Source organism: Photinus pyralis, unplaced genomic scaffold (assembly GCF_008802855.1).
Source record: "Photinus pyralis isolate 1611_PpyrPB1 unplaced genomic scaffold, Ppyr1.3 Ppyr1.4_LG1, whole genome shotgun sequence".
Taxonomy (NCBI): domain Eukaryota; kingdom Metazoa; phylum Arthropoda; class Insecta; order Coleoptera; family Lampyridae; genus Photinus; species Photinus pyralis.
The window spans coordinates 39,771,428-39,783,961 of record NW_022170249.1 but is presented as its reverse complement, the minus strand read 5'-3'; the positions used below and the strand labels follow the sequence as shown (position 1 = coordinate 39,783,961).

Genomic DNA, 12,534 nt, shown 5'->3' with positions numbered 1-12,534 from the left:
TGTGACTAGGGATGGGCGATAACTGTTTTCACCTATCGATGAGTATCGGGTACTTACCTATCGATATATTTTACTTATCGATATGCCGATAATTATCGAAATATCGATGGTTATCGATATATCGATAGTTATCGATATATCGATAGTTATCGATATATCGATAGTTACCGATATGTCGATAGTTATCGATATAACGATAGTTATCGATATTTCGATAGTTATCGATATATCGATAGTTATCGATATATGATTACTATCGATATATCGATATGTCGATAGTTATCGATATATCGATATGTCGATAGTTATCGATATGTCGATAGTTATCGCTAGGGATGGGCGATAACTGTTTTCACCTATCGATATAAGTATCGGGTACTTACCTGTCGATATATTTTACTTATCGATATGCCGATAATTATCGAAATATCGATGGTTATCGATACACCGATAACTATCGAAAGATCGATAACTGCCGCTATATCGATAAGTTTCGGTATATCGATAGTTCTCGTTATGGCGATAGTTTTTAATATATAGGTATCGATATAATATTACCGATAATTTTTTTGAAAGCGTGTCTAAAAACTGCATGAGTTTACTTTTATATTTTGGCGAAAGAGCCCGACAAGACAAGAGGGCTCTTTTAACAAAATATGAAAATAACCCAATGCAGTTCTTGCAACTTTAATGGAGTTACCATATTAACTGTGCAATTATCGCAGGGCTCTTTAGCTTTCTACAATGCAATTACCGCTGTAATTAAGCGGTAATTGCACGCCTCATTTGAGAGAAATATTCGACGTATCGATAGTTATCGACAGGGATAGTTATCTTATCGAGTTTTATTAATAAAATCCATTTTCCGGTTTATTCTCGTGTAAAGTGACCATTAATAGTTACTCGACATTTCTTTGCTATCTTTATCAAGAGTTTTTTGTTAGATTTCGTAAATGTCAATCAATTGAAACTGTATATCTAAATTTGAAGTGTTCTTAGCTTTTTCTGTTTTTTGTGACTGGTCCTCTGTAACCATCAATCAGATACCGATACATAGGCCATGATTACACCTTTTGATTGTCTTCTTTATTTTATCTAAAAAGTAGCCATTTTGATGCAACATGTTGTTCAAGTTTTTGAAGTGCTTCTTTTTTTGAGCAATCGTCAGTAAGACGAAAAGATCTATTTTCTAAAGATTTTATTACTGCGTTTATTTGGCATGGATGATGATGTGACGTAGCGCTTCTCTTGAGAAAGGGAGCAAAGTTAAGTTTCCGAAACGTCGAGCAACTAAAAATAGTAAATTTACACGAGAGTAAACCCGAAAATGGATTTTATTATAAAAATAGTAGCGCTCGTTGAAATCTCAACAAGAACATAATTTTATCGTGCAGTTATCGACATATCGATATATCAATAGTTATCGACATATCGATATATCAATAGTTATCGACATATCGATAGTTATCGACATATCGATATATCGATAGTTATCGACATATCGATAGTTATCGACATATCGATATATCGATAGTTATCGACATATCGATATATCAATAGTGATCGACATATCGATATATCGATAGATATCGACATATCGATATATCGATAGATATCGACATATCGATATATCAATAGTTATCGACATATCGATATATCGATAGTTTCGACATATCGATAGTTATCGACATATCGATAGGTATCGATATATCGATACTTATCGATAAGTATCGATATATCGATTTTTTTAGCTCTACCTATTGTTATTCGATATATCGATAACTATCGATACCTATCGATATATCGAAAAAAAATCCCATGCCTAGCTGTGACTAATATCGCGGTCAACAGTGTAGCTTCTTTCTCACAGAGGGTGCCACCAAGAGTTTCATGAAGTCGGTAAAAAATACGATAAAGATATGAAATAGGTACCTAAGCGCTTTTATCTTGCGATGGAGTTGTTCTTACTTTTTAACTAGGCTAGTACCGTTGAGCTAGTACTGTGTAATGGGGATAACAAAAGACAAAAATTTACGAGCAAAAAAAAACTAGCAGGCTATGTAAGTTGCCTATGTTAAATCATTTAGCGATTCTCTTTCAAGGTTAAACAGAGCCTGCTTGTAAAAGAATTTGCTGACAGCAAGAAAAAGATCGTTCACTGGTATATTTTTATTTTGTCAACTACTTGCTTCGAAATTTATTTGGTTTCTCTTTCCTATTCATTGCAAAAGGTAACCTCCTCTTACCTCTACCTATCGTTTTATGAAATAAATAATAGAAATGGGGATAGGTAACATTCCTTTATAACAAATATCAAAATTTTACGTTATTTTTAGAACAAAGGGCTGTTGAGTGTTGTATATTGTTGTTGATGTCTGGCAAGTTGCGACCTTGTGTGGGTGTTTATTTGTAATGCGATTTGTTTGACCGTCTTCCTTATTCTTTATCTTTGCTTATTAGTTATTGCACTTTGCAGATTAAAATCCGTAATTTATAATCCATACCTTGTTGCAAATTAAATTTTTTGAACTTCAATAGTACCATTGAATAAAGCTCTTTATTCAATGATAGTACCTATTACATATTATTAGTATTAGTTTAGTCAGTTTATAGTAGTGTAATGTGTAATAATTGACCTATACAGGGTGATTCAAATTCAAAGGCCACCATGGGGATCTCGGGAACTGTAAGAGATAGGTAGTTTACATTTGACAAAGTTACCCTTGATGGTAACATCATCTAGTTTTAATAAGAAATAACGTTAATTCGTAAAAACGCAAGAAACTACTTACGTACGTTACTTAAGACAAAGGCAAAAAAGATGTTTTCCAAGCATTAAAAACATTGATGTATACATTTTTGAAATCAGAAAAAAATTCACTATCAAATCACACAAAAAGTAAAAATTACTTCCATAAGAAACAAAGTTGTTTATAGCATTGAATAAGCGTTAGGCTTCTTATAGTGTTTTTATTCAATGATTATAGTTAACCGGAGACGAAACGTCAAACTTCAAATTTAAAAGTAGCATCTCCAGGAAGCCCTAAATTCTAATGACTCCGCCACACTTACTGCCACAGTCCAGTACCTTAAGGTGACCGACCTCATCAATAAACTGTAAAAAAATAATAATGTAATCTTTAAGGTGCTAAAAACAAAGGTTGATGTACCTCCAAATAAATCGTCAATAAAAAAAAAGTAGCATCTTGTAGAGGGAAAAAAGTGGCCATAATAATGTGTCATTTATTATTAAATATCTTTGTAAATAACTATTAACTTCAGTAAAAAACAAAAACGATTTTCAAAATCTCGTTTTTTCCGGATATCTCCGAAAGTAGTCAGAATTTTCAGTTTCAAAACTGTTTTTGTTAAGCATCAAAATACACAACTTTGCCAAATTTACCACCTACCTATCTCTTACATTTCCCGAGATTCCCATGGTGGCCCTCGAATTCGAATCAGCCTGTCAATTACTAATTTACAAAACACCATCCCTCGAATGTAAGACATTGGGAACAAATGTATATTTAGGTATAAACGGCTAAAAAATTAAAAAAAAATCGGTATACCGTATGTCCCCGGATTGACTTTACAAGAAGAAAAACTTTTACTATACTTTTTGACAAAAATCCATTCTCCATAAAAGCTTTTGCTTGTTCTAATTCGAAATGTCCCTACCGTTTCAGAGAACAATATAAAAAAAACGAAAATATGGTTGAACTTTTCCAAGTCCTAAAAGTCAAAACGCGTCTTTACTGTAATAACATTTTGTTAGTTACAAAGTCTTCGTTACCTGTTATTTGAATAGGCACTAGGATCGTTATAACAAACACACTTCGTAATGACATTGAATTTCATTAAGTGAAGGAATCAAGAGTTTTACTGAGGGTCCTCCCAAACAAAAAGCCCCTGTCGCCACTTGTGAACCAATTTTACGACCTTAATTTTGAAAGTCCCCCATGCCAATAATTACGCGATTTTTACTTCATAAGTTACGTTACAAGCGGTTCATTATTCTCCTCAAGTTATGTGTGGTAGAGAACTAATTATAATTTTGTTAACCTAGCAGTCTGTAAGGAGCCGTGAACGACCTTGCGTTTGTGTTTTGTATCTTCTTGTCGACTGTCGTGTGGTTATGCAAATCAAATTGCATTTTTTTAAAGCACCCTCTGTGTTGTTTGGGGCCCACTTAAAGAGAGTATAATTATTTAAATATTTGTATAGAAAACTGCTGTAGTTACGCTATTCATTATTAGGTACCAGCACATTTTAACGAAAAAAACTTTGTCCTTTACTATGGGTACTTCTCTTTTCAGGCAATCCCAGCCTTAATTTAATGACCGCGTGAAATTGAAAGATTCAATTAGTTCGGGAAATTGCGATTTTTTTAAAGGTGCTTGCTTTCAAAACGTATTTTACGAAAACAGGCATGCAACTTCTATTTTGGGATACGCGGTGACATGTAAAATCCTAAACGCCATAATGAGAAAATCAATAAAGCTTTATGATGAATATGGAGGCACGTAAAAACAACTTTAATGCATTAACATTGGCATGCCAATACTCCATTATACAATATTTATTAATGTAATTCATTAGTTTTCTATATGTATACGGTGGGTAGGTATGTATTCACTTTGTAATAATGCCAAAGTTTTCACGTAATTAACCGTTTCATCTACAAATTATGCGTCAAATATTTGTTAAATTAGATTATCACGCCTATGCGTGTTTAGACTCTCCATATACTGAAATCTTTTTTTTTACAGCCGAAACATTAGGAAAACACAACGCTCTGCAATGGCGAACAATTCATCTCGGCGGACTGTATCATCAAGAAGAAGAAATCACGATGACTACCACGGTTCCAAATTTTATCGGGGAGATCCAGCAGTTTTATTTCAACAACATTCCATACATAGAATTGGCTCGTTCCTCCAGTACCGATCAGAGGGTTTCCGGTTTTCCTACAATTAAGGTTGCGGCCAAATTTATTAAAAGAGCAACGGACAATCTACATCGGCCTGTGACGTTTCGATCGAAACATACGTTTATTGGATTACCAATGCTACGTGCTTACTCTAGTATTCATATTGATTTTATGTTTAAAACCCGCGAAGCAAACGGTCTAATTGTGTTTAATGGGGGACGTAAAGAAGATTTCGTGGCAGTCGAATTGGTCGACGGTCATATCAATTACATCGTAAATGTCGGTGACGGTTCTGTGAAATTAACAGATACAGTTCCGACACGATTGAACGATAATAGATGGCATACAGTGGGCATTCGCAGGCCCTCATTAAAACAGCACACTCTAATGGTTGATGATAACATAGTTATAGCCGTAAATCAAGGTACGGGTAATTTGGAACTGGATGGTATTTTATATTTGGGTGGTGTTCACAAAGATTTATACGCACAGTTGCCCCAAGAGGATGTCAAATCCAGACACGGATTTGAAGGGTGCATCGCTGGATTGGATTTAAATGGCGAATCTCCGAATATCATGGAAGATGCTGTGGTCCATAGTTCGTTGGTGACCGCTGGTTGTGAAGGTAGACTCAGTGATTTATCAAGCTTCTTCTGATTCACTCAATTTCTTAGGGCAATCCACTAAGTGCAGCCATAACGTTTGTGCTAACGGAGGTGTCTGTGTCCAACAGTGGCACTCGTACACATGCGATTGTGATATGACCTCATTTACGGGACCAACGTGTTCTGATGGTGAGTTGATTTTGTGCTAGGGTTTCATATGACATGTTGCGCTTCGTCCAGAATCTGTGGCTTACGAATTTGGGCCTAATCGTGGAATTATAACGTACACTTTTCCTGAGGATCGTAGGCCTGAAATGCAAGACGACATCATCGCCTTGGGATTTATCACTTCTAAAGCAGATACGGTTATAATGAGAATAATTAGTGGTACATCAAATGATTACATCGAGCTTGAAGTGGTAGGTTAATTATAAACTTAGTGTAGTTTCTCGCTAGTAAGTATGCACACTTTTAGGTCGAAGGAAATGTCTTCATGGTATATAATTTGGGGACGCACGATCATCCAATTGGAGAAATATCACTGAAAGTCAATGACAATACATATCACGTAGTTAGATTTAAGCGTTCGGGTTCTAATGCGACATTGCAAGTGGATGACTACAACGTTCAAACCAATCACCCCACAGGTAAAAGTGGTCTTTGGCGATTTGGAGCTATTTTCATTTTTAGGGCATCAATTGCAAGTGTTCAATAGTCAATCTCAAATTCAGATCGGAGGAAAATGGAGTAAGGGTAAATCAAGGATAGAGCGACCTTTCTCGGGTATAGTAGCGGGGGTTGTCGTCAACGGTATGAGAATTTTGGACTTGGCGGCAGAAAAGGACATACATACGTCGATTCGAGGTGACGTTCAGCTGATGACTGGTATTTTAGATAGGCAAGACATTGAAAATAACGATCTGCAAAAAATGCAACAAGTAAGATTACAGTAATTTTTCAGACCTGACGGGAAATTTGAATGTTATATTTGAAAGTGTCGGAGACGTAAAATTTGACCTTGTGACAGGGTACGGAAAGACCAATAGAATGAGAGCTATCATGTTTCGGTGTGATCAGCTAAATTTTAAGTTTGGGATCGATTTGATGGCGTGACGTCGACACGGGTGTTGTTTTGGAATCTATACATTTTACAGGGTATAGGGTACCAAGAAGGTGTTGTAAGCCGCATTATTCCGATTTGAAACTTAATTGGATTGTTGCTATGCACTTCCGATTTTTTTCACGAGTTCTTTCTCTTTATGTTTTGTGGTCCTTATTTTTAACTAGGCAGAGTATCCGCCAAGTCTGCTCCCGCATTCGAACCAAGGACCCTTGGTACCGCAGTCTCCACTGCTCCACACGGGCTCGTTTTACGCCTTGCGATTATATTTTCATTTTCTACTACGTTTTTGAATTTAGTGAATGTAAAGAATCTTTTACAATTTTTGTTTTTTGAGTTGTTGATAGAGGCAGAATGAACATGTCAGTTTATGAAAAAAGGCATAAACAAGTACAAAAAACCCTTTATTTCCTTTTAAAACGAATTTCCAATTTTTAAAAAACAACATTCGCATGGGATGTATAGAACATGTGTCGTACTCCAAACGTGGATTTTGTAAATTAGTCTACGATAGACTACCTTGAATGAGGCTACGTGCAAATTAAGACAATAGGTTTACAAAAGCGTAAGACAACGCCCACATTGGCACATCACATGTGAGTATTAAAATGCACTTATTTTGATATTCTTTGTTCCCGCACCATCTTGAAGAATCATTAAACGGATTAATAATAATGTTTCGTGGATCTCTAAGAAGTTTTCTAAAAGATTCTTAAACATTCTAGAAGAAACGAATATTTCAAAAAAATTTTATTTTTATTTCTTATTGCAACGGCAACGAGAAAGTGTTTTTTATTGTTTTCTATCTGTTCAAATAACGCCAGAAAAATATAAAATAACAGCATCGGCAAATTTCAGTTATTCTGGCATATCTTCGGAAGTAATCGGAATTGTCGGGTTTTCTTTACAGCATGATAATTAGTACTCTTTAATTGTGCAACTTTTGTCAGTCTTGGAACATAAAATAGAAGTGTCTCAAGTAAACAACAACAATCAATTTTACCGTGCAGTAAACTGTAGTGTAGAAAGAAGGCGCGAGTAAGTTTCGAACGTGTTTTGCAAGGTCTTTTGATAGAAGGTAGCAGTTGATAGAAAACAATTCCTTTTTTGAGACCTCTCTTGAACTAGAATACTATGAAAGATAAAATTAATCCCCCCCCCCCCTCCCACAAACCAATTCATTTTGATGGGGACTTTCATTAGAATACCATAAAATGGTACAACGTTGTGTTTACCCCCTCCCTCTTCTCCAATTTCAAAAATTTTTCTTGACACTACTAAAGGCATCGTATGCCAAATCTGACACCAACCCACCTTAAGACAGCGAAGTTTGAGCCCGTCTGGCACACCTTCAAAGTATCGCCTACCTGTTGCAAAAAAATTCAGGACTCGGAACAATTCCCCTAAAAGTAATTCAACACGACGCACAGAAGTAGGTGCCGACGGACGGACAACTTCTAATTTACCGCCGAAACGGAAAACGGGGTTGTTAATAAAAAAAGTGCACTAGCCTGTGCGGCACGGAGATTATGTACGTAACTGTTTTAATTTTCAGACTCCAGCGTCGGGATTTCCAGGTGTAATGGACGATCTAGTTTTTAGCGGCGCAGGATCGGGCTGTAACGGTGACGACGAGGACGAATGTCCGCCTCTGCCTGATGCAGGTTCGGGTAGTGACGATTTGATCACTCCGGTTTATATTCCGCCAACCCGCCCACCCCCTACCACAAAATCGCCGCATCGTCAACCTCAAGAAGGTGGAAAGCCGTGCGATGATGAAGATTGTCCAGATATCGGTTCTGGTTCTGGTGAAGTATCCGAGGACTCTTCTACTACTGCCTCTTCTAGGACGGGTATAACTTACGTTTGCTTTTTCTAAATAATGTTGGCTAATCCAATTTTTTTCTGTTAGAAACTGTACCGCACGTCACGTCGGAGACCTCAAACACCAGTACTGCCGAGTCAGGGACAACGGACGGTGAAACATCAGAAGGAACTGGTTCTAAAGCTGGTACGGGAACAACGAACCAAATTGATGGATCAACCAGCTCAGGTACATTTGAATCCACTCACTCCGGATCAGCGGTTATAACAGAAAGTACGCCACCTATTGATAAACTTCCAGAACCGCCAATCAAGTACCAGCCACCCGGAGCCGATTATCCAACGTTCTACCAAACCACAAGACCACCTGCAAAGAAACGTCCCGAGCGCGTAAGCTCAGAAACATCCGAGATAATATCGTTAATCATCGGCGTGACCGCGGGGGCGTTGATCGCGATAATTCTAATCATTCTCCTTATACTTAAATTTAAATCTCGGGGTGACCGTTCGTATAAAGTCGACGATGGTAAGGGCTACCAACAGGGCCCTAATGCCGCCCTGTTGGGTAATGCGGGTAGTACAAACGGACAAACACCTTATACAATGAATGGTGCTTTAAGAAATGGAGATAGAGGACCAGTTCCCAAATCTAAGAAACGCGATAGCAAAGATATAAAAGAGTGGTACGTGTAAGTGTTATCGTTCTTTTCTAAAGACTCCGAGCCATTTTGTCGTGATCCCTTGAATGAACTTGAACTCCTATGTGGGTATATCATTAAGATAAGTGAAATGAAGTGATATCTGACTATTAGATCTACCAAAAACTGACGTCATTTCCAGTACTCATTTTTAATATTACCATATACTTTAACTACGGTTACAGAGAATTAAATAAAAAAAGCCTTGCATGCGAATCGGTTCCTAAGCACTTAATGGTTTTGTAAAACAGCACCTCCAAATCCAAATATAAGTGCTATTTTTGATAAAAACCAGATCTTTAATTCTTTGTAACTGTTGAATATTTCACTTCATTGACATGTCCGCCAGTTACTAGAGTGTTTATTGACTAGTTAAGTAGAAATACTCACAAAATTGCAGTAATGTATCATCAACAACTAATTACATCTTAAGTTTAAGATTTACAATTATAAGAACAGATTTAGATCACCCATCACAGGCACGGGTTCTTTCTTCTACTCATCTGCTCTATTTGAATTTTACACTAACCATCGACTACATTTGCTAGTTCTTGTGTGGTACCTTTGATAACCACATATTTCTAAACGTTTTGAGATCATTGTAAAATATGAAGGCGTCAAAGGTACCGACATCACGCCTTATTCCATTGATTGAGGACTACTGATTGAAAGAATTGCAGGTTAGCATAGCTTTAACACAGAATAAATCAATAATAAACAACGCTTACAATACAAACAAATAGTAATTTTTGGTAAGTTTACTTTTATATCATAATGATGTTAAAATTGTGGCTCTTTATAAAAACAAATTTGTCTACTTATAGGTACATTTCAGTGACTATCAAACTGTAAAACTTGAAAATGAGACTGCATATTGCAACTATTAATATCATATCATATCAAGTAACAGTAGATGTAAATTTTTGGGATTAGAATATTAGCTAGTTTGGTTTAGGATAGTGGTTTGTAAAGTACACCCAAAGTGCTGTTATTTATTGCCTTCTTTGTTAAATGTCACTAATGTGCTTCATCCCATCCCTATCATCTGTGTTGTTCGCTAACATATTATATTTTGTAACGTTTTCAATCCGTGCCTGTTTTTAAATTTTTTTAAAACCTAGAAATCTATTGAAGTTTAAGACACTTTAACACGATAAAGTTGCATAATAATAATGATACCTACTTACCTTACCTACACTAAAATTGTGCAAAGACAAACTTGCATAAATAAATAGCAATATGAGAAAGTTAGCTATGCCATTATGATCTTTTGATTTTCAGTTAGTTGTTATCTATACGTTGTGTATAAAGTTGTAAGTAGAATAGCATTTTGTATTATACTTTTGGATTTTGTTAGAGCTATAATAAAATGGCATATATTTGGATGTTAAATAAGTACTGTTTCGTTAACTTTAAACCCTTGCAGAAACTTCACCATGACAGACATCAAAATTGTTATTTCTATATTATGCAAACATCTTAATCATCTGTACAATGTGAGCTTGAAAGCGGAAAATTTTCGTTTGGCCAAATACAATAAATCCGAAGTGCAGAATGTAAGGACTGTTAATGCGTGATTCCATCGAGCTCATTTGACAAGTTTGCAGGTTAAAACATTTTGGAGACTTCTTAGCAGAATGGTAGACGTTAACTCAGAAAATACCGTAACGTATGTGAAATCTTATTTCCTAAAAGTGTTAAAATACAAAAGTCTCCATTTTTACTCTTTGCCCGAAGATATGTCGTGTGGAAGTCGAGAGTTACTCATTGCACTTGCATATTTGATTGCAAATGAGTTTTTAAACAATCGCATACAAGACATCATTAATAAATCTGTGTTTAATCCAAACAAACAGTCACACTCCTCTCCGGATACATCATCAGATAGCAAAGAAGATAGTAACATTGTTGTAAAACAGATTAAAAATAACGAGGATCTTGAAAATATGATGCAGTGGATTGATGGTCAAATTGAGTATAATAACAGGCAGTGCTGGGAGTATCAGGAGGCTATCAAGAAATTATTGCTGAAGGTTTGTATTGATACTTCATTCAAATTATTTTTATTATCTACTTGTTTTATTCATTTGAAAAATCAGTGTAAATTTATAGAACAAAGTTGATACCAATGTAAGTTATTGTCTGAGTGAATTAGAAATTCGCGCCTTAACTAATGAAAAGGAATGTAACAGCTTTTTAGAAAAATCTAAGGAAGTTTCTAAGGTAGTACACCTGCATAGTAAGTGGTTATCTGTACAATCAGACTTTTTTAAATGGATGGTAAGGGTGTTATAAAAAGGTTGGTGTTTTTTTTTAATATTTATGTTTTAGGATTCAGTTCTTACAGAAAGAGATAAGGACATTAAGGGGTTGAATTGGAAAGAACTTGATACCTACTGCAAAAGATTGTAATTAAATTAATTTCAAAATCAAGTTTCTTTTTCTATTCCTTTTGATATACCTACTAGGACAAAAACCCCTATCCATTAACAATAAACCCCGGATCAATAACCAGTGGACAGTAAACCCCCCAAACGTGAACAATAACCCCCAAACAATTTGATAGGTACCTATGCACTCCAGGAAAATTAAGAAAAAAAACCTAGACCTACAAATAGCCTACACTATTAAATTTAAATTCTTTAAGAATTTTTGTATGAGTTTGCTTTAGAAAAGAATCCACATGGGAACGTGTAAATCATCAAACTGTAAAAAATGCCATGGGGGGGGGGGGGTTATTGTTCCCCGGGGGTTCATGGAAAGGGGTTTTTCTATTCTATCATGAACAAAATGAAAAGTTCACTAGGGAGCATTTTGTATCCACAATTTTTCCATCAAGAAAACAGTTGTAAATAGTCATCTCACAAACAATCTTAAATTATGACTGCTCGGTATAACTTACAACAAATAATATCTTATATTGGTAAGTATTATAATTTTTCTTGTGCTTAAATGTTCAATTATGTCTATTGTCTTAGACCATTCTGCTTTTGCAGTCAAGCACAAGGTATATAGAACTGAATACCTCTACATTTCCATCTCCATGCTCTTAAGTTATTCATTATTGGTAAGTATTATAATTTTTCTTGTGCTTAAATGTTCAATTATGTCTATTGGCTTGGCTAATTTCATTCCCCCATGTCTTCGTTTGGGTTTTGGTCTTCTACTCGTGTTTTTTTTGTGAATTTAAACACTTTCTGTTATTCCAATGTTGATTAAACAATTTTTAAGTAATTGATGGATTGTATGATTTTTCTGCAACCTTTTTGTTTAATTATTAATAAATGCACTAAAAATAGTGGTTGGCATTGAAAAATATTAGTCTGTTTTAAATTAAGTCGGCGCTATTGCAAACTT

The 12,534-nt window shown here is 35.5% G+C and overlaps 3 protein-coding genes across 6 annotated transcripts in view; 2 read left to right on the top strand and 1 right to left on the bottom strand.

Moving 5' to 3' along the window:
* LOC116170367 overlaps positions 1-12,534 on the bottom strand; it is a 631,383-nt gene that overhangs the window by 441,236 nt on the left and 177,613 nt on the right. The gene's annotated exons all lie outside the window — the stretch shown is intronic.
* LOC116170273 (neurexin-3-like) lies at positions 4,364-10,572 on the top strand. 2 transcript variants are annotated; one of them, XM_031486562.1, is made up of 9 exons: positions 4,364-4,620; positions 4,770-5,555; positions 5,605-5,724; positions 5,776-5,954; positions 6,011-6,182; positions 6,226-6,473; positions 8,211-8,508; positions 8,568-8,708; positions 8,781-10,572. In XM_031486562.1, the coding sequence occupies exons 1-9, from the start codon at positions 4,608-4,610 to the stop codon at positions 9,170-9,172; spliced, it is 2,349 nt and encodes a 782-aa protein (XP_031342422.1). In that variant the 5' UTR covers positions 4,364-4,607; the 3' UTR covers positions 9,173-10,572. The 2 variants fall into 2 exon arrangements, with proteins under 2 accessions (XP_031342422.1, XP_031342414.1); XM_031486554.1 differs by having other exon boundaries at positions 4,366-4,620; positions 8,568-10,572.
* Positions 9,833-12,331, top strand: LOC116170435. 3 transcript variants are annotated; one of them, XR_004145234.1, is made up of 6 exons: positions 10,367-10,490; positions 10,604-10,733; positions 10,785-11,210; positions 11,290-11,457; positions 11,509-12,100; positions 12,156-12,330. XR_004145234.1 is itself a non-coding variant. In XM_031486847.1 (5 exons), exons 2-5 carry the CDS (start codon positions 10,614-10,616, stop codon positions 11,587-11,589), a joined length of 795 nt encoding a protein of 264 aa, XP_031342707.1. In that variant the 5' UTR covers positions 9,833-9,929; positions 10,604-10,613; the 3' UTR covers positions 11,590-12,330. The 3 variants fall into 3 exon arrangements, 2 of the variants coding, with proteins under 2 accessions (XP_031342707.1, XP_031342694.1); XM_031486847.1 differs by lacking the exon at positions 10,367-10,490 and adding an exon at positions 9,833-9,929 and having other exon boundaries at positions 11,509-12,330; XM_031486834.1 differs by having other exon boundaries at positions 11,509-12,331.

What these genes read in the sequence shown, in the direction of transcription:
- LOC116170435 (XM_031486834.1), top strand. Translation starts at nt 10,614, where the DNA reads ATGACAGACATCAAAATTGTTATTTCTATATTATGCAAACATCTTAAT. An exon ending in ATAAATCCGAAGTGCAGAAT is followed by an intron (nt 10,734 to 10,784) that starts GTAAGGACTGTT and finishes ACAAGTTTGCAG; the next exon opens with GTTAAAACATTTTGGAGACT. An exon ending in TCAAGAAATTATTGCTGAAG is followed by an intron (nt 11,211 to 11,289) that starts GTTTGTATTGAT and finishes GTAAATTTATAG; the next exon opens with AACAAAGTTGATACCAATGT.
- LOC116170273 (XM_031486554.1), top strand. An exon ending in ATTACATCGAGCTTGAAGTG is followed by an intron (nt 5,955 to 6,010) that starts GTAGGTTAATTA and finishes GCACACTTTTAG; the next exon opens with GTCGAAGGAAATGTCTTCAT. An exon ending in ATCTGCAAAAAATGCAACAA is followed by an intron (nt 6,474 to 8,210) that starts GTAAGATTACAG and finishes TTTAATTTTCAG; the next exon opens with ACTCCAGCGTCGGGATTTCC.